Genomic DNA, 23,079 nt, shown 5'->3' with positions numbered 1-23,079 from the left:
ACTGTGTTTGAATTCTAAACTTAAAATTGTAAGCTGAATCCCTATTGAGAATGTTTCAGTCATTCTTGAGAAGTAAGGGAAGCCTTTTTTTTTTTTTTTTTAAATCAAGGGCTTTTCTTAAAAAAATCAGGGGCTTTTATATGAACTAGAGGGATTATATAACATATGTTCTTTGGTAAATAAAGTCATTACTTTGGGTATTCCTGTTATGTCTGTATATTAGAATAAAAAGAAATTTACACAGAATACTTGTGGAGTGGGCCTCTGCCAGCCAGGTCAGGAGTGTCTAAACTGTCAATTTAATAGCTAATGCTCGAAATCAAAAAGTAAATGAGCATTTTGAAGATACTATCCAATCAGATGATATATCTTTCTTGTCTTGAGAATAATAATCATGGCTCGGCACCTGTAGCACAGTGGTTATGGCGCCAGCCACATGCCCCGAGGCTGGCGGATTCAAACCTGGCCCAGGCCAGCTAAACAACAATGATAGGTGCAACAAAAAAATAGCTGGGTGTTGTGGCGGGTGCCTGTAGTTTCAGTTACTTGGGTTGCTGAGGTAAGAGAATCACTTAAGCCCAGGCGTTTGAGGTTACTGTGAGCTGCAATACCACAGCCCTCTACTAAGGGTGACATAGTGAGACTCCATCTTAAAAAAAAAAAAGAAAATCCTATTACTAAAACATAAGCAGGTAGTTGTAATAATCAAAAATAAGAATATTACTCATTGGTAAAGTATGAAGGACTCATCTTTTGCCTTTGGGTAATTCTAGAAACTAATCTTACTTTTATACCAAGATCCTTTTCCTTGCCAAAGTACTGAAAGAAAAATTAAGAGCCCATGTGATTGTCCATTAGAATGATGAGCAAAATCATTTAGTTATTTGTCATAGCAGTATGTCATTCACATAAAAACTTTGGTCCATGTTGAAATTTGTGAAGGAAAAAACCAGAAGTGACTAGGCTATATTTTGACTTTTAACTAAGAAGTTAAAAGGAAATTCCTTTGGAAAATTAGAGCGAGCTAAATGATGAATTTTACCTGGCAGTGTGAGGCATTATAAGTATATAGATTTGACATGCCCAGGTTTTATATTCACTGTGTTAGAATGTTGTGCCCAAAGTGAGTGGAGTTACAGAGAAAATACCAGCATACTGAGTTCAAATGGAGTATAGGGCCCTTTATTGGCTGGCTGAGACCAAGAGGGGGTTCACACCCAAAGAACTCTAGGCCGCATAACAAAGGAAGGAAGTTTTTATCTCTCTCTTTCAGTTGGGGCAGGGGAGTGGAATGGTTGAAGCTGTAAAGGAGACTTCGCGAGGTTAGATCTATAGGGTAGGGGGTTGGGTAGTTACATAGGAATGTGGTTTTACAAGGCTCTGAACTCTGAGCTAATCCCCCTGTCTCTAAAGGGTATGTTTGTTTAACAGCCCTGTTTCTGCAAGGCCTGTATCCTCAGGGGCAGGTAGTGATGAGAAAGTGAGGAGGAAAGAGTGCAAAATGGGGTCTGTCTGGTCTTAAAAGAAACTGTATGGTCTAATAGAAAGAGTTTTTGGCCTTGGGCTTTGGAATTGGAATGAAGGAATGACTTGAATCATTCAAAATGTGCCAGTCACTTTGTGGAGTGTGGTTTTTTGGTTAACAAATACATTGACCTGCTGTAACACGCCTTTGTGAGAAGTGTTGCTATCTGCTTTTACAGATGAGGAAACTGTAGTTCCATAAGGTTAACACACTTAAACAAGGTCACAGTAACTGGCAGCTGCAGAAGTCTGTGAAATTTATCCATGTTGTTGGGGGTTGTTAGATTGCTTATTTACTGAGATTCTTTGAAAAATTTTTTATTTAAGTGGGAGAAACAAAGAAGATCTTTACTTGTATAGGAGATAGCGTAAAAGTTTTGGTTTATTTTTTGAAAAAATAACAGGCACCATCATGACCATCTTTTTCTTATTCTTCTCCAGAATGTAGCATTGGGGGTTTTAAAAAAGAATTTTAACCTTTAAATAAACATTGGAATAATAGTGATTTTAATCTATAGACTCAGTCTCTTTGTTTAAAATCATTCATATTTTATAAGTGCTTTGGTTGATGTTGATATCAAAATACTAGTACATGTAAACTTTAAAACAGTATTTTTATGTCATTTGAAAATATAATTGTTAACTAGTTTGATGAAAATGTTTCAAATTATATATAAAACCAGTACGTTGTACCCCACGATTGCATTAATGTACACAGCTATGATTTAATAAAAAAATTAAAAAATATAAATATAATTGTAACATTCTTTTAATAAATTAACTTTCTGTAGGGAAAACAGGGGTGACTTCTTTCTGCTTGTTGCTAGCTTATTAAACAATCCTTGAGAGCAGTTACGGTGAGACTGACAAGGGTAATGGAGAAAATGTCTAATGACCTGAAAAATGCCAGGCATTTTGGTGAAAGGATATTATAGCAAGTGGGCCTGGTATCTATTTCTCATAGTGAAAGTTGAGAATTTGCTAAATTTAATAAGGGAGATGAGATCGCTAGTTTTTTCTGGTCTGGGCTTTAACCTTGGGGTTTTACAGAGTAGGGTGCCTTAGTGTGACTCACCATAGGGAGACAATAACAGTTTCAGGATGGGTTAGGCACTATTTGCCTTTCTTTTTTCTTCCTTTTTTGAGTCAAGGTCTTGCTCTGGCCCAGGCTGGAGTGCAGTGATAGGATCGTAGCTGGAACCCCAGGGCTTAGGTGGTCCTGTTGCCTCATCTCCTGAGTAGCTAGGACAATGGGCTCCTGCCACCATGTCCGGGTAATTTTTTGTATTAGTCTCATTACGTTGTGTGGGGTAGTCTTGAACTCTTATCCTCAAGCAGTCTACCTTCCTTGGCCTCCTGAAGAGTGGGGATCATAGGTATGAGCTACCATCCCTGGCCTCAGAAACATTTTTTAATCTTTTGTGGAACCCTATGTTATTGGAACAATTTCCTTTCTAGTCTAGAACACTGGAGTGATTACAGAGCTGGTACTCAGGCTGCTCTGCAAAGCTTTACCCTTTGTCAAGTTTCTTAGACACTAGATCTTTAATAGTTTTAGAATATAGGCTTAAAGCACTTTCGTAGTTTTTAAAACACAAAATACTAAAATGTTTACAGAGTTGTTATGATAAATTCTTCCTTTATGGGCATATGTAGCTTAGTAATTTGTTTTTTCCTCTAGTAAATTGGAAGGAAGAAGAGGAGTAAGAATTTATTGAAAGTAATATGCAAAGAAACATGTCATTTCGTGTTTTCTGGTTATTTAAAACTGCAAATGATCTTGTAGAAACCGGTCTGTTACTTCTCAGTCTTCAACTCTCATTTCAACTGATTGCATTTGTATTTTCATTTCATGTAAGGATCCTGTTTCTTATGTTATTCTTAAAATCTTTTATACTTTAAATTTATTCCCCCCAAATCTTCTTACATCCCCGTTCATTTTCATTTTCATCATTAACATACTTTTAAAGATGTACAGGCACAATTTCATTGATCAGGAAGACTCAGACACCACCAGTGAACACGAGTGCTCCCCTGAGATTAAGGGGAGCAACCCAGCTGGGGGAACTTTGCTCTCCTGTATTTTTATGCCTCTACTAAAAGTATCCTATGTATTTAATGTTGACCCTAAATGTCAAAGTTTGTTAGAGCTTTTCTTTTTTTTGGCTGGGGCTGGGTTTGAACCCGCCACCTCTGGCGTATGGGACCGGTGCCCTACTCCTTGAGCCACAGGCGCCGCCAGTTTGTTAGATCTTTTAGGGAAATAATGGCAATGTTAGACACTTGATTGTTTTCCTCATTTCCAGTCTCCTTGTTTGCTGGTAAAAATGTGCCCTGTAATATTTTGCTGCCAATTAATGGTAGACCAATATTAGAGCATTCACCAGAACTGCCTGTCTGCTGTTTTCGAGTCTTCACGCCTCGTGCTTGTGAACATGTACTCCTGTCTCTGTGTGTGAGTGGGTGATGTGAGCTGTGGTGCCAGCCGGAGTGGAAGCGCAGAGAGAGTGCCGGTGTGGTCCTGGCCCTCCTGGGTGCTCAGTAACTGTGTGTTGAACACTTGCTGGAAAGCATCTGTGTGTCAGCTAAGAGGAAACCACCTGGATATGCCCGCCTCGCTGGGTGACTGTGCTGGGTGACCTCTTCATTAGGAAACAGTAAATGTGATTCGCAGGCCTCTGCCCCTCAGGAAGACAGTGATTGAGATGATAAATACACACTGTCTAAAATTTGTGTAGTGTATTATCATGAATCTAATGGAGTCTTTTTCTTTAAATCGTTATTTCATATGTGTTCTGCTATCTCTTCAACACTCTCAGATTTCCTAAGAATAGTTGAAGAATTTAAAATCCAACGAAAAGAAATGATAACGAAAGTTAAGAAATGAATAAGGTAGAAAACCTAAAGGATAAGAGATTTAACTATTAATAAACTATTGTTAATAGGCAAATTACCATTAATTACACACATTTGTTAAACACTAATTCTATGTCAGATATAATGTTAACTGCTGAAGTGCATTCCTGTTGACACTTAAAACCATCCTGGGCTATAGAACTGTCATCTCAGCTTTCCACTTGAGAATAGTGAGACCTTGAGTACCTTTCCCAAGTTTATACAAATAGTACTCAATAGGCACAAAGTTTGAAACCAAGTCTGTTCAATGCCAAAGCTGCACCCAAGCTGCTGAACCTGGTTCTTTTGCAGCTTTATCAGTTTTCCATTGGAAATTTTTTGTGTCCCATCTATTCTATTTTGGAGTTATTTTCCTTCATTGTTATTTGGTATATATGCAAATAATGTGAATTAATCTTAGTTGGAACACTGAATTGGGAAGCTAAAGCTCTTAATTCTAATTCTTGGTTTAGTTTCTTAATTTATCTTGGCTTCATTTAATGTCTCCTGTAAAAAGGAAGAACCATAGGTAAATCAGTGGATCTTAACTATATTTCTTACCCCCAATACATACTTTAGTTAGTAATAGCACTTGCTATAGCAGTAATTATTACCTCTTTGGATAAAGGGTGAGATTGGATTTGGGGGGACTGGGACCGTGATTCCAAATTACTGCACCCTTTCATCCCCACCTGACAAACAGAAAAGGTGCATAGTGAATTTGATATCTTGATTTTTATGTCTTCTGACCTATTAGGTAGAAATTCTCCCACCTCCCCACCTAGTATTTTTCTGTTTCCTACTCTTCAGTCTTGGGCGCTATCTGGCTGCTCTGGTCTCTCCAAAATGCTGTCATCTACCATCCTCTAGACCCGTCTTTTTAAACCAGAGACCTCCAGGAATCACTGTGATCCTTTTAGAATGTAGGGTGGTAAAGGCAAAATTATTTTTATAATAAGATGTAGACATTATTTGCCTTTTTGACTTCCGTTCTCTCATGGATATACCATAGGGCTTTCCAGAGTCGACATAATGTCTGGTGTACTGCTGTAGAAACAGTTGAGAATCCAGTAGTCTACTATTAAGTCAGGCACTAAAGAAATTTGTTAAAATATGTGTGTAAGACATTCTTCTCACTAATGCTTTTTTGTTTTAGAAAATATATTTCCCTGTCATAAAAACGCTACTTGATATTAATGCAAAATTATAAAAAAGAAAAGGAAAAAGTTACTTACACTGGCATGTCATAGATTAACATTATTATTATTATTTTTTTTTTTTTTTTGGCCGGGCCAAGTTTGAACCCGCCACCTCCAGTATATGGGGCCGGTGCCCTATTCATAGAGTTACATTATTGAATGAATCGATATTTTTAGAATTCTCAGTTTTAATTTCTGATACGGTAGTAATGATGGCTGTTGTTTATATGGGTTATGTTTCTTTGGTTTCCTAAATAATTTTTAAGGTATCAAGGATCTTGAGACCAAAAAATTTGGAAATGACTGCTCTAGCACTCATTCCTGCCTCAGGGTCGCTGGCTCTGTGGTCTTCCTGGTCATCTGGATGGAGGATAACTCACCAGCCTGACAGGTCATCTGAGCTCCTCATCAACATCCTGTGTGTCCCTTCACCCTTGCGGTCCACCTCCTGGTCTAGAGCCACTCTGCTTCTGGAATCTGTCACTCCTGGGCCTGGCCGAGACCACGCCATCTGTATTTGAGCCCGCTTGCTCTCCTGCTTCCACCGGATCCACTGAGGTTTGGGCATCTGCCTGGCAGTGCTGTCGATGACAGAGAACATGGGACTGGAGGGCTGAGGAAGGGTGCCAGAGGTGGTGTTCTTCTCCTTCCACCTTTCCCGGGGCTGCTTGACCGGGTCTCCCTGACCAGCCCTGCCTGTCATGCACGTCTTTGCCCTTCTTGCTGCACTGCTAGCTCCCCGGCCTCGTTGGCATTCCAGGCAGCACCAGCCAGATTCTGGACACAGTCTCCATTGTACTCGGGCAGCCAAGTGTTTGAGAGGGACACGACATGATGAGAGCTACTATAGATTCAGGATTTGTTACTTCACTTGAGGCTACAGTTCTTTTGAAAATTACTTTTATGTTTCTTTTCCCCTTCTTTTCAAAGACTCAATCTTAGCTACCTTAAATCCATTCATTTTACGTCTGTCCTCTCACACTTAGCAGACAGTGTGAATTCATCATTAAAAGTTTTAAGATGAAGATAAAGATAATTCTTGGGAGGTAATCCTTAAAGATGTAAGGTAAATAGTTAAGAATTAGGCTCAGCACCTGTGGCTCAAGTGGCTAAGGCGCCAACCACATACATCTGAGCTGGCAGGTGTATCCATCCCAGGCCTGCCAAACAACAATGATGGCTGCAACCAAAAAATAGTTGGGCATTGTGGCGGGCACCTGTAGTAGTCCCAGCTACTTGGGAGGCGGAGGCAGGAGAATCGCTTGAGCCCAGGAGTTGGAGTTTGCTGTGATGCCACAGCACTCTACCCAGGGTGATAGCTTGAGTCTCTATCTCAAAAAAAAAAAAAAAAAAAAGAATTAGTGGTGAGGGGGTGGGGTGTTAGGAGATGACCACTGGCAGAAGGATGGTCTGGAGGTTCCTTCCTGGGCAGAGAGTGCTTCTGCCTCCTCCCAACTCAGTGCATCTAATAACCCAGCCTGTCTCTGGCCTCAGATCCCTTCTTGCTAATTTGCACTTACTGTGGCGTCCCAGATAATTGGAATAAATCCTCAATTCTTCCTTCTTCTTGCTTCTGCCTCTAGGTGTCACTAAGAAGTGTCTGTGCTTCAGTTTTCCCTTGGGTTGTTTTGAAGATTTGACTTTTGTAAAGCATTGAAGACTAGGCCGGGGCTTGTAGTAAGCACTTAGTAAATGGTGGCGACTTAACTGTTACCATTTCCCTCCCTAAATGCCACGTCCACTATTGATCTTCAGCTCCACCTGCTCTTTAGTTTATCACCTCCTACCTGGACTCTCACATTACTCTATGGCTGGTCACCTGGCCTCTGGACTGTCCTGTTGACGTTTTAAAATATCTGCCTGACTCTCCTGCTTCAGACCCTGTATTGGCTACTGGTAGCTTGGCAGCTTCACAGCGCCCTTTGTGACTGCGCCTGCCTCCTTTCCACTCTTGGTGTACAGCACTCGAGCCTTCGCTAAGACAGGCCTGGCCATAATGAACCGTTTGTGGTTACACACATGCTCTTCTGTTCTGCATTTGGTTCCTTTGTATTCGCGGAGTGCTTCTTGCCCCCAACATGATTTCCTGCTGGGCTTTCAGAGCCCTATTGATCTGTGACCTCTGTAGTGCAGCCTTTCCCCTCTTTTCATAATGAGTCAACTCTGGCGAGTGCGACCTATATCCTTCATTCTTTTTTCACCGTGTTCCACATTCCTGTTCTCAGTGGCGTTAACCCTGCCTCTCAGGTCCAGACTCTAGGTCCACGCTGCCTTCTCAAACTTGCTTACCTGCCCAGTGGCCTTGTCACCTTGTCCATGGAATCTGTACCCTTCGTTTCCTCATTTATAAATTAGGAATAATAATAGCACCTACCTCACAGTAATGTAGCAAACATTAACTGTGAAACTGTATCGCATTAGATTGCCATTAATTATAAGATGTACCATATTTTTGTATACCGCTAATAAGTTTTATATGCTACCAATTTTGAAAGGACTCATGATTTAGAAGATGTGAAAATGTTTCAAGACGTATATCTAATTCAGGGGGGTAGGGGGCACCTAGTGAGTGCTGGGCGTGAGTTGGCCAGTCCATGTTTGCTCCCCATGCTGGACCCTGAGCTCTAGAGGACAGGGACCAGATCTCGTTCAATGTTGTATCCTTAGAATTTCATCATATAGTTTTAGATGATTATAATGACTGCTCGCAAGCCAACCGTTTCCTTTTGTCTACACTGGGTGGCAGACTGGCATACGTGCCTGCCTCTTCCTGCAGGGCCCAGTTTGTCCTTGGCTCTGACAAGCCCAGCTTTTGCTCAGCCCATGTCTTCTTCCTCTTTTCTTGTATCTTTTGTATGGTAAGCCAGATATGGGATATAAAGAACTGTAACTTGTTGCCTATGTTTCTGAAAGCTTTCTGGAATTATTTGAATTACATTTTTTCTTTTCCTACTTTCCACCTAAAAGTTTTTTCTCTCTGGACCAGAAGAATGGCAAGTACTCTTTTGTGAGGGAGGGTGGGAGATCAGGACCGTAACATAAAATGTGTCCCCTGAGGAGCAGCCAGTGACAGGTCCTAATCCAGAGTTGGGGTGCAACAGGGGTGATAACGAAGCCTTTTCCAAACATTTCTTTCAGAGCCCTGCATGTAGGAGCAGCTGATGTAGGATGAACTCTCGGATGTGTTTTTGTGGATAATGGTCTTACAATAGTTGCTTCAAGATTTAGCCATTAAATTGTCAGTTGTAGATGGTGGTATTAAGAGATTTAAACATTGTTCATGTACCCTCAATGAATTACCACCCCCCCAAAAAAAAAAAAAAAACCCACACACACACATTCTGAAAAAGAAAAAAAACCCAACCTATTGTTTTACAGTAGGGGATTGGTTAAATAAACTATGGAACAGGCTCACAGTGGAAGACTACAGCTGTTAAAAACAATGTTGTTTATAATTGCAATCAGTGTAACCTGGCTTATTGTACCCTCAATGAATCCCCAACAATAAAAAAAAAAAATGTTTATGTAATACACAGAAGGGGGGATGTGTTTAGAGAGAAGAGTTTGTATGTATTCTCATTTTTTTTTTTTTTTTTTTTTTGTAGAGACAGAGTCTCACTTTATGGCCCTCGGTAGAGTGCCATTGCCTCACAGAGCTCACAGCAACCTCCAACTCCTGGGCTTCAGTGATTCTCTTGCCTCAGCCTCCCGAGTAGCTGGGACTACAGGCGCCCGCCACAACGCCCGGCTGTTTTTTGGTTGCAGTTTGGCTGGGGCCGGGTTTGAACCCGTCACCCTCGGTATATGGGGCCGGCGCCCTACCTACTGAGCCACAGGCGCCGCCCGTATTCTCATTTTTTTTGAAATTCAAATTCATACATATTTATTACAGAAACTTGAATAATGTTACATGTTCTAAGACACTTTCTTCTTTTTGATAATCTAGATTTTCTGATTTTTTTTTTTTTTTTTTTAACGGTGAACATGAACCCTTTAATATTTGAGGGGAAAAAAAGAAAGCATTAGTAGGAATATTCCACAATATGTGGGAGGAAGAGGGATGTAAGCTGACGTACACGGAGCACCTCCTAGGTCAAGCACTGTCCAATCTAATCTCACAGTGACCCTTTGGAGCCCGCATGTGGTCATACTTCCTTCCATCTGTTTTCACACAGCTGCTGGAGTGATTTTTCTAATTCTAATTTCTAATTGTAAAGGTTGGAAGGAAACACATGAATCTATAGGTAGTGGTTACTCTTAGAATTTAGATTAAGGAGATAGATATATATATAAAGTCTCCTTCCCTACATTGACCACCCCTTAAGTTGACCTAATTTTCATAGACCAGACATGCACCACTTTTACTCAGTGGAAGACTGACCTGTATAATTCCCAGACCCCACCTCTGTAAAAGTTATATCTTGACCACTTGTACTATGACACACAATATTAATTTATCCTCTATAACTTGACCAGTTGGGTCTACTCTCCACCAGGGAGTAGAAGGTGTGGACTGTGCCCTTTAATTGTATTGATTTTCTTTAGTACAAGTTTTTTCATGTTTCACCATTACCACATGTTGGATTAGTCTAATGCCCTGTTGTATATCGTATGTTGCAGAAGATATTTTCAAAGTTGAAGGACTGGTCTGAATTGTAGGCACATCTATAATTTCTGAAAAATTTTACAGAGATGCAATAGCCCTAAGTAGAGAACGAGCTGACATTGAAACAAAAGCTTTATATTCTATGTATTCTGGGAAGCAGCAGGCACAGAAAGACTGTGAAACATTTTGGTGTTAGCAAAACCACAGTCAGGAACATCCAAAAATGTAGACGCAAGTACTTTGAGAGAGGTGGTAGGGAAAGTGGAGACCTACATGAGGTCAGTGCAGCCATATCAACCTAGGTGGTAGGGAAAGTGGAGACCTACATGAGGTCAGTGCAGCCATATCAACCTAGGTGGTAGGGAAAGTGGAGACCTACATGAGGTCAGTGCAGCCATATCAACCTAGCTCAAACAAACAATGGCAGTTAAAGCCGGAATCTCTGGACCAATGAATGATCCAAAAGTTGCCAAAAAATTTGCACAGGAGGGCAGTGCCTGTCTCAGTGGGCAGGGCACCGGCCCCATATACCGAGGGTGGCGGGTTCAAACCCAGCCCCAGCCATGCTACCAAAAAAAAACCCCAAAATAGCCGGGCGTTGTGGCAGGCCCCTATAGTCCCAGCTACTCGGGAGGCTGAGACAAGAGAAGTTGTCTTGTCTAAGCCCAGGAGTTGAAGGTTGCTGTGAGCTGTGACATCAGAGACACTCTACCAAGGGCAATAAAGCGAGACTATGTCTCTAAAGAAAAAAAGTTTTGCACAGGAATTAAGGGTGCCAGATTTCTAAGCATCAAGTGTTTGGCTTGAGAAATTTAAACTGTGACATAAGATGTCCCAGAAAGTCTCGTGTGATGAATCCAACGAAGTTCCAGTAGAAGTTGTAGCAGAGTTCATCAAAAAATTGCCAGACTCCACCAGAGGCTTCAAAGGATCACTGTTACAAGGAAACTTTCCAAGGAACATTTCACATTCTACTTTGAGCTGCTCACCTAAAGCTTCTTGGTGACTGGTAACACAGCATAGCCACATGCATTCAAGAACCTGTAGCCCAACGACCTCCCTGTCACTTGGAGATCAAACAGATGTGTGAGGATGACTGGTGCCTGTTTGTGAAGTGGGTGGGGGTTATCAATCAAGAAATGAAAAAGAAACGGTCTGTTGTACTGACAGTAGACAACTGTCCTGGCCTCCTGCAAGTGAATCATCTCACAGACAGAACACTGAAATATCTGCCTCTAAACACAACCTCAGAAATCCAGCCTCTTGACCAAAGCATCATCAAAATATTTAAAATGTACTGCTGAGCCCAGCTCCTGCAGTGGGTCCATACTAAAACACAAACCTGTGATCCACCTGCTGCATCAGTTAACCCCTGGAGGCTGTCCTCTGGGGCAGTTCTACTTGGAATAAAGTTCTGCCAAACAGTATAAAAGTGTTTCAAGAAAGTTGAATTTGTTACAACCCAAGAGCACAGTATTTTGTTGCCAGAGGATAGTCCATCTCCCATAGCAGAATTCGGAGGAGTAGATTTTGAAGGTTTTGTTGCAGTGGTCAATGAGGTGGCAACCTGTAAGGAACTTGACTCAGAAGCAGTTTTCCAAGCCATATGGACTGAAGTACAGACCAGCATAAAAGTGCATGAAGCAGGCTCGGCTCCTGTGGCTCAAGTGGCTAAGGCACCAGCCACATACACCTGAGCTGGCAGGTTCGAATCCAGCCCGGGCCCACCAAACAACAATGACGGCTGCAACCAAAAAACAGCTGCGCATTGTGGCAGGTGCCTATAGTCCCAGCTACTTGGGAAGCGGAGGCAAGAGAATCGCTTGAGCCCAGGAGTCAGAGGTTGCCGTGAGCTGTGATGCTACAGCACTCTATCCAGGGGGACAGCTTGAGGCTCTGTCTCAAAAAAAAAAAAAAAGTGCATGAAGCAGCTGATGAAGTGGAAAAAGGAAGTGAGGGTGACACAAATTGTAGACTCTAAAAGAAGAGAATGTCAGACATCTGGTAATGCAGTTGAAGTCATGCTATGGAAAAATGCCCAGGGACGCTGAGTGGTATAGCCAGTGTTGAGTGCTTTCTCCACACATTTCTAATAAGAATAAGAAACAGACAAGATTGACTCTTTCTTCAGAAAGAATGATGAAACCGTGAGAATGCAGTAAATGTATTGATTTTATATGATACTGTATGTATTTTAATGTTGTGATTATGTATGACTTCATACGATACTCTGTAAAAAAAGTAAAAGAAAGTAAAGTACTGGCTGCACACGTGGTGACTCCCACCTGTAGCACTCTGGGAGGCTGAGACAGGTGGATCGCTTGAGCTCAGGAGTACGAGACCACCCTGAGCAAGAGCGAGACCTCGTCTCAAAAAAAATAGCCAGGTTGTGGCAGATACCTGTTGTCTTAGCTACTCGGGAGGCTGAGGCAAGAAGATTGCTTGAGCCCAAGAGTTTGAGGTTGCTGTGAGCTATAACAGCACAGCACTCCAACCAGGGCAACTGAGTGAAATTCTGTCTCAAAAGAAAAAAAAAAGTACGTACTTGTACGTATCAGCACAGCAGGCCTAGTTCCTTGTGTTGACCAGTTTGTTGGCAGTCCTCGGGTCAGCTTATAGAGGTTCTATTGCAGCAGTTCTCAGCCTGTGGGTCGTGACCCACAGGAACTGTATAAAGACTCGCGGCATTGTGTGCTTTATGAAGTTATTTGGGTTACTTGTTACCAAAGTCTTATTTTTAAGGTCTTTTAAATTATTTTTTGAGTACTTTTCAAATTACACTTCTCATTAGAGTGGTCTTTGGAGTTAAATCTAATGTTCCACCACCACTGCCAACATTTATCATTTTATTAATTGTAGTTTTCCCCCTTTTTTGCTGTTAAAATAGATAAAAATAGAAAGGCTAGCTAACCATATAGGGTAAATACAGTTTTGAGTATTTAATTTGAAAAGGTGTATTCTAGAAATGTAAATGTGTAATTGTGCACAGAAATTTTGGAATAGATTTATGAGACAAGTGAGATTGAGATGTAGGTTTAGAGGTGGAGCTCAGGCGCAATATTCCTTGGCCCAGTTCCCAGCAGGCTGTGGAGCTGTACCAGTGCCATTCTGCAGCCCAGGAGTTGGGGACAGCAGGGTTATAACATTTTATACTTTCAGTTGCCCAACACTTGGTTTTATCAATCTTTTCCATGGTAGTCATTCTAATCTTGTATAATAATATTTTGCTGTGATTTTAATTTAGGTTTATTTGATAAGTAATGATGTCAAGCATTTCCTGCACCGTTTGATTAATAGTGTTATCATTTTGGGGTTCATTTTGTTCAAGTCTTCTGACTGTTGGGTTATTTTTGTGTTATAATTCATTCTTTCTGTATTTTGGATGTAAGTCCTTTGTCAGGTAGATAAGTTTTGAGTATTTTCTGTGATTTCGTTGTCTTAGTAGTGACTTTTGAACAAATTTTCTACTTTAATGACATCAATTTATTAATTTTTTCTAAGAAATTTTTGCCTACCCTAAGATTATAGATATTTTCTCCTGGAAGTTTTATAGCTTGTGGACCTCATATCCATAAATATACATACATGAGTTTATTATAAAATTTACAGATTTAACAGATTTTTAGTGTATAATTTGTAAATAATGAATAATAATGAAATATACAATGCTCTTTATTGTGAATTCTATATAGCCAATTGGTTCACACAGAATGCTTTTATTGATTTTTTTTTTTTTTAACTGAACTCTGCGGCTAACCTGTGGTTGCAGTTCAATCGTGATTTGACAACGTCAGCTATAGGGAAATGCTTAGTTACCATCCAATTCATTAAAGTAGTTGCTTCCTCATTGGCAAAGGAATATTGTTCAAATCTGAATGTTGGTTGATATTTTTGTTATGCTACTGAGGTGTGCGATTTGCAATGTAACGGCTATAGTTGTGACACTTTTTAAAATTTAATGTCTATTATTATCATTTTCTATGTCACTTTAATTCAAGATTACCAGGCAAAAGCAACCATAGACAGTATATAAATAAATGGACACGAGTGTGTTCAGATAATGATTTATAAATGGATGAGATTTATGGTGTTTGCCAATTTCCACAGTCTGAACACTTCCACCTAAGTAGGTTTAAAGCTACTAATTTGAAGTCCTTGAATGTGGAGTTGGGGCAAAACGCTCACTAGCACATCATTAGGATAATAATTGCACTGTTACATCACAAGCCTTTATGTTACAAACCTTTATGTTACAAAAGTTTGTAATAATTGTAATGAGTGAAATAAAGTGAAACTGGCAGTTCAAAGAGTAGGTACACATTCTATGTATATCACAAATTGTCTACAGTTTTATCACTATCGAGTGTATTTAAGAGTGCCTGCTTTCCCTAGCCAACAAGGATGTTGCCTACTTGTAAACTTTTGCCATTTGTGTGTTGGACAGATATTATCATTCTGATGTGCATTTCCAGGTTGTTATTTTCCTAATTATCTTTATAGTCTGATTTATTTTTCTAAATGAACTGGCTGTTGTAATTATTTTTCTTTTATAATTTCATTCTAATCTATTTTCCACCCAAATTCTTAATCTGTTTCTTATTGATTTGTGTAATTTATTAATAAGGAATACATGTATTAACCTACTTTATATAGTAAAAAATTCTTTTACATATTGAATTTTCTGCCGTCCATGATGAATTTTAATGTTTATGGAGTAAATATTTGTCAGACTTTGTCTTCACGCTCATAGTGCTTCATAGCACTCGTCATGCTTAAAGTTTCTTCCCTCCAGGATAGTGAGAATATTCTCTTATTTGTTACTCTATTACTTTTCGTGGTATTTTTTACATTTAGATCTTTTTTTTTTTTTTTTTTGCAGTTTTTGGCCTGTGCTGGGTTTGAACCCTCCACCTCTGGCATATGGGGCTGGTGCCCTACCCCTTTGAGCCACAGGGGCCGCCCAGGAGCTAATTTTTCTAAGCTCATTTACCTCATTCATTTCCCCACTAATGTCATATGCCAGCTTTATAGTAAACAAAAACTTTCATTTGAATGAGATTTTTTTTTTTTTTTTGCAGTTTTTGGCCAGGGCTGGGTTTGAACCCGCTACCTCCGGCATATGGGACCAGGGCCCTACTCCTTTGAGCCACAGGCGCCGCCCTGAATAATGAGATGTTTTAAAACTTCTTCTGCTTGATTATTCTTTGGGTCCATTTCTGACAACATTGTAAATCGCCATGGCATATTCTCTGATCTATTAGGATAAAGCAAGTCCTCTTTATCATATGTTTATTTAATTTTCCAGAAGACTGAAAAATCAGCTACTTAGGTTTTCCTAGAAGTATTGTTAGGGTTTTGATTGGGATTATAATGCTAAATTTAGAGATTAAGGAGAGAGGACTTTAATGTTACTTAGATTTTCAAAGTAAATCTAAAGGTAAGTTAATGCATGCTAATGCGTACACCTCTACATCCCAATCAAAACTTTAATGTGCTTTCTACCCATGAACTGCTAGTGTTTCAGAGTTAACACAATACTGAATATTTTGGGAAAGTTTTTTAATGTTGAAGAAGCATCCTTTTCCTTTTATGGATGGCAGCAGTTCCCCTGGCCCCCACTGTTCACATACATCCTACATAAAAACAAAAAAAAATACTCATTTCCCTTCAAGATCCCCAGAGTGTCATCTTGTTGAGGCATCTAGCTTCGCTTCTCTCTCTCGTGACCTAAATCAGGTCTACTATAGCTGAGACAGATTAGGTGGCTCCTCAAGTACAGTTGTTCTCCATCTGAGGACCAGTGAACTAAGAGGCAAGCTTTTTGCCCCTCAAAAACGTAGTACGCAGTGGTGAACAGGGTTAGGATAATGGCAGTAGACACTAGCCTTAGTAAGTAAGGCACTAATCCATGGTCCGTAGCAGTTGTGAAATCCTGACAGACACATGTTACCAGTTAGTTTCTTGATTAGGGTCCAGACCTGGTCCTTTCAGTGGCCACTCTGTGGCTTGTTCTGGGCTCTGTTCCACAGCCCGAGCTAGCCTTCCTTTCTCATAAGAAATGGCCAGTTTTTTGCAGTTGAATAGCTTTCCTAACCTGCTAGCCATGGGTAAGAAATTGGGGACCTAAAGATCTTTTCTCATTTTGAACTCTCTTTTAGTTCAATCTTATCAAGTCTTTAAAAAAAACTGTGTGGGCTTCCTGTGTATCTAATTACAATCCACCGCCTTAGATAGAAACCTCACCTACAAGTCTCTTCTAGACAGTCTTCTGCTTTGGTCTAAGAGTTACAGTCTATGACACTCTTAAGGTTCTTAAAAATTTTTGTCTATCGGAGTCTAAGAGGCATGCCTTTAGGATTCTTACCTGAGAGATTGTTTAAAGGTGTGCCCTTAAATCTTTGTGAGGGGCCCAAAGACTCCCCTTTGACTTTGTCTTTACATCGATTATTTTGAGAACATTTTACTGATGGGAAAGACTGTCCTGGGCTCTTTCTGTGTGTGTGTGTGGTTTTTTTTTTTTTTTTTATTCTGCTCAAAACTGGAATACTTTTTTTTCTAGTTCATTTCTATCTATACATTATCATATGCACTAAAAGAAACGAGTTGTCATAATCCCTGTGTTAGTGTAGGCAGCAGTGGTACCTCGTCGCTGCTGCTGTGTAACATGGGCAGCCTTTTTTTTGTAGAGACAGAGTTTTACTTTATTGCCCTCGGTAGAGTGCCGTGGCGTCACACAGCTCACAGCAACCTCCAACTCCTGGGCTTAGTGATTCTCCTGCCTCAGCCTCCCGAGTAGCTGGGACTACAGGTGCCTGCCACAACGCCCGGCTATTTTTTGGTTGCAGTTTGGCCGGGGCCGGGTTTGAACCCGCCACCCTCGGCATATGGGGCCGGCGCCCTGCTCACTGAGCCACAGGCGCTGCCCAACATGGGCAGCCTTTTCCCTGGTTGCAGTTTTCTGCCTAGGTTTAAACTGGCTCTCTCCTCACAACTTCCTGCTTCTACTCACCTCCATCCAATCTTAAAGCCAGTGCTGTGTGTGTTAGTACACCAGTAGCTGTTTGCCCCGGCCCGCGGGGAATTCAACGGGGACCTGGGAAACAAAGGGGTCAGTCGAATGAGGGGACAAGAGACACGAAAGAATGAGAGCAAGTCAAGAGTCTGATCAAGCTCCGAAGAGTTTATTGTTTCAGCCGGGCTTATAAGCACACAAACGAGGAAGTAACTAAGGGCTGTTCCTAGCAGGGCAGGGAAGGGGCTAGTTTCTGGAAAATTACTAGGAGAAGGACCCTAAGGCAGGGGGTGCATTTTTGAGGAGATATGCAAGGGGAAAGTACCGTTGCTGTTTATGGTTGAATTACTGAGAATAGTTTGCTCGTAAAATCAAGATAGCAAGGGGCATTCTTGTGATATGTTTTGGCTCCCAGCAGCTGTTGTTACTACATCAAAATGTAGTTGCTTAAAACATTGACATACTATTTTATTTTGCTTACGATTTTTTGGATCAGAAATTGAGGAAGGCTTCACTTGAATAGGTCATCTCTTTTTCATGAGGAAACAGCTTCTTCACCATGTTTAACCCTTGGTCCCCTCTCCCCTACCCCTCTCTCCCACATGGTCTCTCATCCTCCAGAATTGCTATGCGCAGTGGTCGTAGGATGGTCCCACTCTTCTCATGACACCCAACTTCTAAAAGGAAGGCTGATGATGGAGTGTGGCTGGAACTAGTAGGATATTTCTTTTGACATAATCTGCAGTGCAGGTAGAAGGCCAGCCCAGATTCACAGTGGGCCGAGACATAGACTCCCCCTCTCGGAGGGGAGCAAGACCAGTTATAGAAGAGCAGATGGAAGGGGAGATACTGTTGTGACCGTCTATGGAAAGCACACACATAACGTGGTTTTTAGGAATGATTTTAAGTTTGATTTGCCAACCCTTTGTGTATACATATGTATATGTGCTATTTTTGTCAAATATAAGTTATGAATATATGAACTTTGTTAAATATCTGAATTAGGAGGCTTTCCTTCCTTTTTCTTTGCTCAGGAATAATTCAAAAGACTGTAATTAACTATTTGTCAAAAGTTTGAAAGAATTTTCAAAGATCATTTAAATTGTGTACATGACAAGTTTAAGATTTTAATTTAGCCAAATTTATGTTGCCCATTCAGGTCTTGAATTCTGGGTCTCAAGCAGTCCTCCCACCTGAGTCTCCCATGTAACTGGGATTACTATCAGGAGCTGCCTTGACCTGCTCTAGAATTGTTTTAGTTAAGAGATTAAGGCGGGCAGCGCCTGTGGCTCAAGGAGTGGGGCACCAGTCCCATATGCCAGAGGTGGCGGGTTCAAACCTAGCCCTGGCCAAAATAAAAAAAAAAAAAGAGAGATTAAGGCATAGGTTTTTTGCCCATACGCAGGTTATTATCTAGTTAAGTGGTAATTCATTCATAATTTGCAGTGCAGCCTCTATCCATTGCAGTGATACCCTAGAATCTGTTACTGAGTTTCTAGTCTCTTCTGTTGATAAGTAAATTATTTTTCTCATACTATGTTTTTTATTATTGTAACTCTATCCCAAGCATCTTAATTTTTTTTTTTTATAGATTTAACTTTTATTTTCCTTGCCATTATTGTTGTGATAGGATTGTGTAATGCATAACAAAAAAAAATTAGGCCGGGTGCTATGTCTCACGATGGGAGGCCGAGGCGTGTGGATTGCCCTCAGCTCACAGGTTCAACACCAGCCTGAGCCAGAGCCAGAGCCAGACGTGGCCTCTAAAAATAGTCAGGCGTTGTGGCTGGAGCCTGTAGTCCCAGCTACTCAGCAGGCTGAGGCAAGAGAATCGCTGGAGGGCTCGGCGCCTGTGGCTCAAGCGGCTAAGGTGCCAGCCACATACACCTGAGCTGGTGGGTTCGAATCCAGCCCGGGCCTGCCAAACAACAATGATGGCTACAACCAAAAAATAGCCAGGCATTGTGGCGGGTGCCTGTAGTCCCAGCTACTTGGAGGCAGGAGAATCGCTTGAGCCCAAGAGTTGGAGGTTGCTGTGAGCTGTGATGTCATATCACTCTACTCAGGGGGAACAGCTTGAGGCTGCTCTGTCTCAAAAAAAGAAAAAGAGAGAATCGCTTGAGCCCAAGAATTTGAGGTTTCTGTGAGCTGTGATGCAATAGCACTCTATCAAGGGCAAGAAAGTGAGACTGTCTCAAAAAAAGTAATAGGGGACAGTACCTGTGGCTCAGTGGGAAGGGTTCCAGCCCCATATACCAAGGGTGGGGGGTTCAAACCTGACCCCAGCCAAAATGCAACAAAAAATAGCCTGGCGTTATGGTGGGTGCCTATAGTCCCAGCTACTTGGGAGGCTGAGGCAAGAGAATTGCCTGAGCCCAGGAGTTGGAGGTTGCTGTAAGCTGTGTGACGCCATGGCACTCTACTGAGGGCTATAAAGTGAGACTGTGTCTCTACAAAAAAAAAAAAAAAAAGGCTCGGCGCCTATGGCTCAAAGACTAAGGAGCCAGCCCCATGTACCTGAGCTGGCAGGTTCGAATCCAGCCTGGGCCCACCAAACAACAATGACAACTGCAACCAAAAAACAGCCAGACCCTATGATGGGTGCCAGTAGTCCCAGCTACTTGGGAGGCGGAGGCAAGAGAATCGCTTAAGCCCAGGAATTAGAGTTTGCTGTGAGCTGTGATGCCAGAGCTCTCTACCCAGGGCGACAGCTCAAAGCTCTGTCTCAAATAATAGTAATAATAATAGATAAATAAAATAAAATTGAATTCTTGGTCACTTTTTAAGCTCTTCCCAAAGTTGACACTTTCTTCCTCCCTTTGGTAGTAACCTGCAGGCAGGAAAAAAAAACCAAGCATCTTAATTTTATGAAAGTCACTAGGTGGTCATGCCTATGAAGTATGAGTAAATGCCACCCAGTCCATACAAAGAATGTGTGCTTTTAGACTATTGGGAACAAGTTTTTCAAATCCTATTATGAATTTGTCTAATGTAATATCTTAGCCAAATATTTTTGGGCTAAATTTTATTTTCTAGAAAGGAGGAATAAGTAGAATTCATACCAATAATCACATTTTTATGCTTGTGATCATGATTTTTAAATACGTAATCTGATGTGTGGACGTCTTTCAGAAAAAATGAATAAAGGCAATAAATGGATTTTCCATTGAAGATGGTAGTCAAATAAACGGAAGCAGATACAGTAATAGTAAAGAGTTTTCATGTTAGCGAAAGCTATTTGTAAAGTAGATTTAGTAATATTTAATTTTTGAACCATATCATTTAGTAAATATATTACTTTAAAATGTACTTTTTAACAAAATCATTCTTTTATTTTTACTAATCTCATTTATTTTTGTTTTACAGATACTGTTTTGTGTTCGCTTTGGGATACCTCACAGTGTGCCAAATTACTAGAGTCTATATCTTTGATTATGGACAATATTCTGCTGATTTTTCAGGGTAAGATTAAAACTTTGTTTTAGGACCCTGTTTGTCTGTTCCAACATGGTGATCAAGGGACAAAATACATTTGCACTTAGGAGGTCAAGTGAAAAGCTATTATTAAACATTTTAGTTGAAAATTCCTTTATTGGCTCAGTGCCCGTAGCACAGTGGTTATGGCGCCAGCCACATACACCCAGGCTGGCGGGTTCAAACCCAGCCTGGGCCGGGTAGGCAACAATGACAACTGCAACAAAAAAATAGCCGGGCCTTGTGGCAGGTGCCTGTAGCCCCAGCTCCTTGGGAGGCTGAGGCAAGGGAATTGCTTAAGGCTAAGAGTTTGAGGTTGCTGTGAGCTGTGACGTCATGGCATTCTACTGAGGGTGACATAGTGAGACTCTGTCTCAAAAAAAAAAAAAAAAATGTTGCAGCCCCTATGGCCCTGTCCCTGTTAATGCACAAAGGAAATAGGCGTGACACAGGTAGAAGTACAAGCTTGCAAGAGGCAGGCTAACCGTAAGTTCTGTGTAGCCCCCAAGTAACTCCACAGTAGCTATTTACCTGAGATGGTACATGACAGGTGAGGGGAGTGTTAGACAATGACTGCGTGCCTAAGGATTGCCACCTGCTCTCCGCTCTCTCTCTGTGACTCCAGAGGATGATTAAGCTTTAACACCCAAGGATAAGTTGCCCGAGGGTCCGCCCCCAAGCTGCAAATCATCTTGCTTAGAGGCCGTTGAGCTCTGGGCATCCTCTACAACATTAACAACAACAACAAAAAAGAAAATTCCTTTATTTAAAAAAAATTTTTTTTAGTAAGTGGTCTTTTATAATGCTATAAAAGTTACAAAAATAATGTGTGCTTTTAAATTGTCTTATATACAACTTCTAAATATATAGCAAGTAAATTTCTTATGATATGTTAGTTTTGAAAGCTTTTTCTAATTTTGGTAAAAATTTCTGCAGTCATTTAAAACTATGGGAAATCCGTTTCCTTCCTTCTTCTTTCCTCCCTGCTTGCCCACCTGGCTGCCTTCTGTTCTTGAGTCTCTGACATATAATACAATCATTCACCAGCTTTTACATCATAAAAACTCCTCCCTTTTTCTGTTCTTAGTACCTACCTTAGGTCCTTGGGTGAGTTCAGTCTGAATTTCCTAGAGGAGACACATCAGCATTATTTTATTTCTAGGCATTTCATCCTTGTGCAGTATTCTACATTCAACCTCAGTATTCAGTTGAGTAATGGAAATAACTTCTGGCTTTTGTTCCTTCAGAGGGAATTTATTCCCTCTCTGGTACTAGTTGGGTTTCTCTGTCCTGTAACAAAACTGGTTGAATGATTATTATGACATAAATGCAGCCCAACCCCTTGTGAAGTAATTTGCTTGCCATCTGTAGGAGGGAACGTCTGCTAACACCTATGTACCAAGTGGGGAAATTGAAAATAAACCTTTTATTCTTTATGTTAGGCCTGATAACGTCTTAAAACATTTTTGTCAATATTTAAAACTTTTTATTTTTATATTTTTATTTTTTATTTCAGGTTAATGTTAGGGTACAAACAACCAACCAGGTCACAGTATTTGAATTCGTTAGGTAGGGTCTATTTTACAGTTGTGTCCCACACCCAGAAGGTGTGCCGTGTACCCCTACATTGTGCCCACTAAGTGGGAGCACACCCATCCCCCCGATAACATTTTTAGTTGAACATGACAAATAAGGCCTGCTTTCATGTTAGTCTTGAGTCATCTGGATAGCGTAAGTTTTAAGCAATAAATCCAATTTAAGGATAAGTATATTGGAAAAAAAAAAAATCATGATATCCCTGAAAAAGATTTTTTTTCTCTAATAGACATGGACCAAAGTTATGTGGGTTCAGAGAAAAATCATTTCTGTAAAACAAGAGAATTTTAGAAGATAAAATATCTTTTTTTCCCTAGTGAGATTGAAGTACATTTTACTACACAGATTTTTTAAATAGGCTTTGGTATTTGACTTCTCAGCCTTTTGGCGAAGATCAAGTATTAAACAGGCTGGTTGAAAGGAGACTGCATCCAGAACAAACCAAAACAAAACATTAAATACACTAAAAGAACTCGCTAACCAACTAGCAATATAGTGAGTAGAACTGAGAAATGCACCTGGAATGCAGAAAAGGTGAACAGATTGCAGCGACCCAGTTTATGAATAATGGGAATTCTAGTGAAAAATGAGCTAATGAACAGAATCAGTAAACACTAGGCCACCATGAAAATCTTTGTGAATTTGAGGAGTATACCCAGGTCACATTATTGTCATCATAGTATGATGAAATTAGAAACTAGTTTTATACATTTGAAAGAAACGCAGTTGCTTAGAAAATTCAATCTTTTGGAGAATATCAACTCTATTGGTCT

General features: G+C 40.6%; 1 protein-coding gene across 1 annotated transcript in view; it reads left to right on the top strand.

The window, feature by feature from the left end:
- The window catches only part of MBOAT2 (membrane bound O-acyltransferase domain containing 2), a 129,869-nt gene that overhangs the window by 61,537 nt on the left and 45,253 nt on the right, over positions 1-23,079 (top strand). Inside the window, exon 4 of the mRNA XM_053589857.1 lies at positions 20,603-20,698. Within this exon, the coding sequence (XP_053445832.1) occupies positions 20,603-20,698 (96 nt within the window). The remainder of the gene's footprint in view (positions 1-20,602; positions 20,699-23,079) is intronic.

Source organism: Nycticebus coucang, chromosome 4, assembly GCF_027406575.1.
Source record: "Nycticebus coucang isolate mNycCou1 chromosome 4, mNycCou1.pri, whole genome shotgun sequence".
NCBI classification, from domain to species: domain Eukaryota; kingdom Metazoa; phylum Chordata; class Mammalia; order Primates; family Lorisidae; genus Nycticebus; species Nycticebus coucang.
The sequence above is the reverse complement of the archived record's forward strand: the minus strand, read 5'-3'. Positions and strand labels throughout refer to the sequence as shown.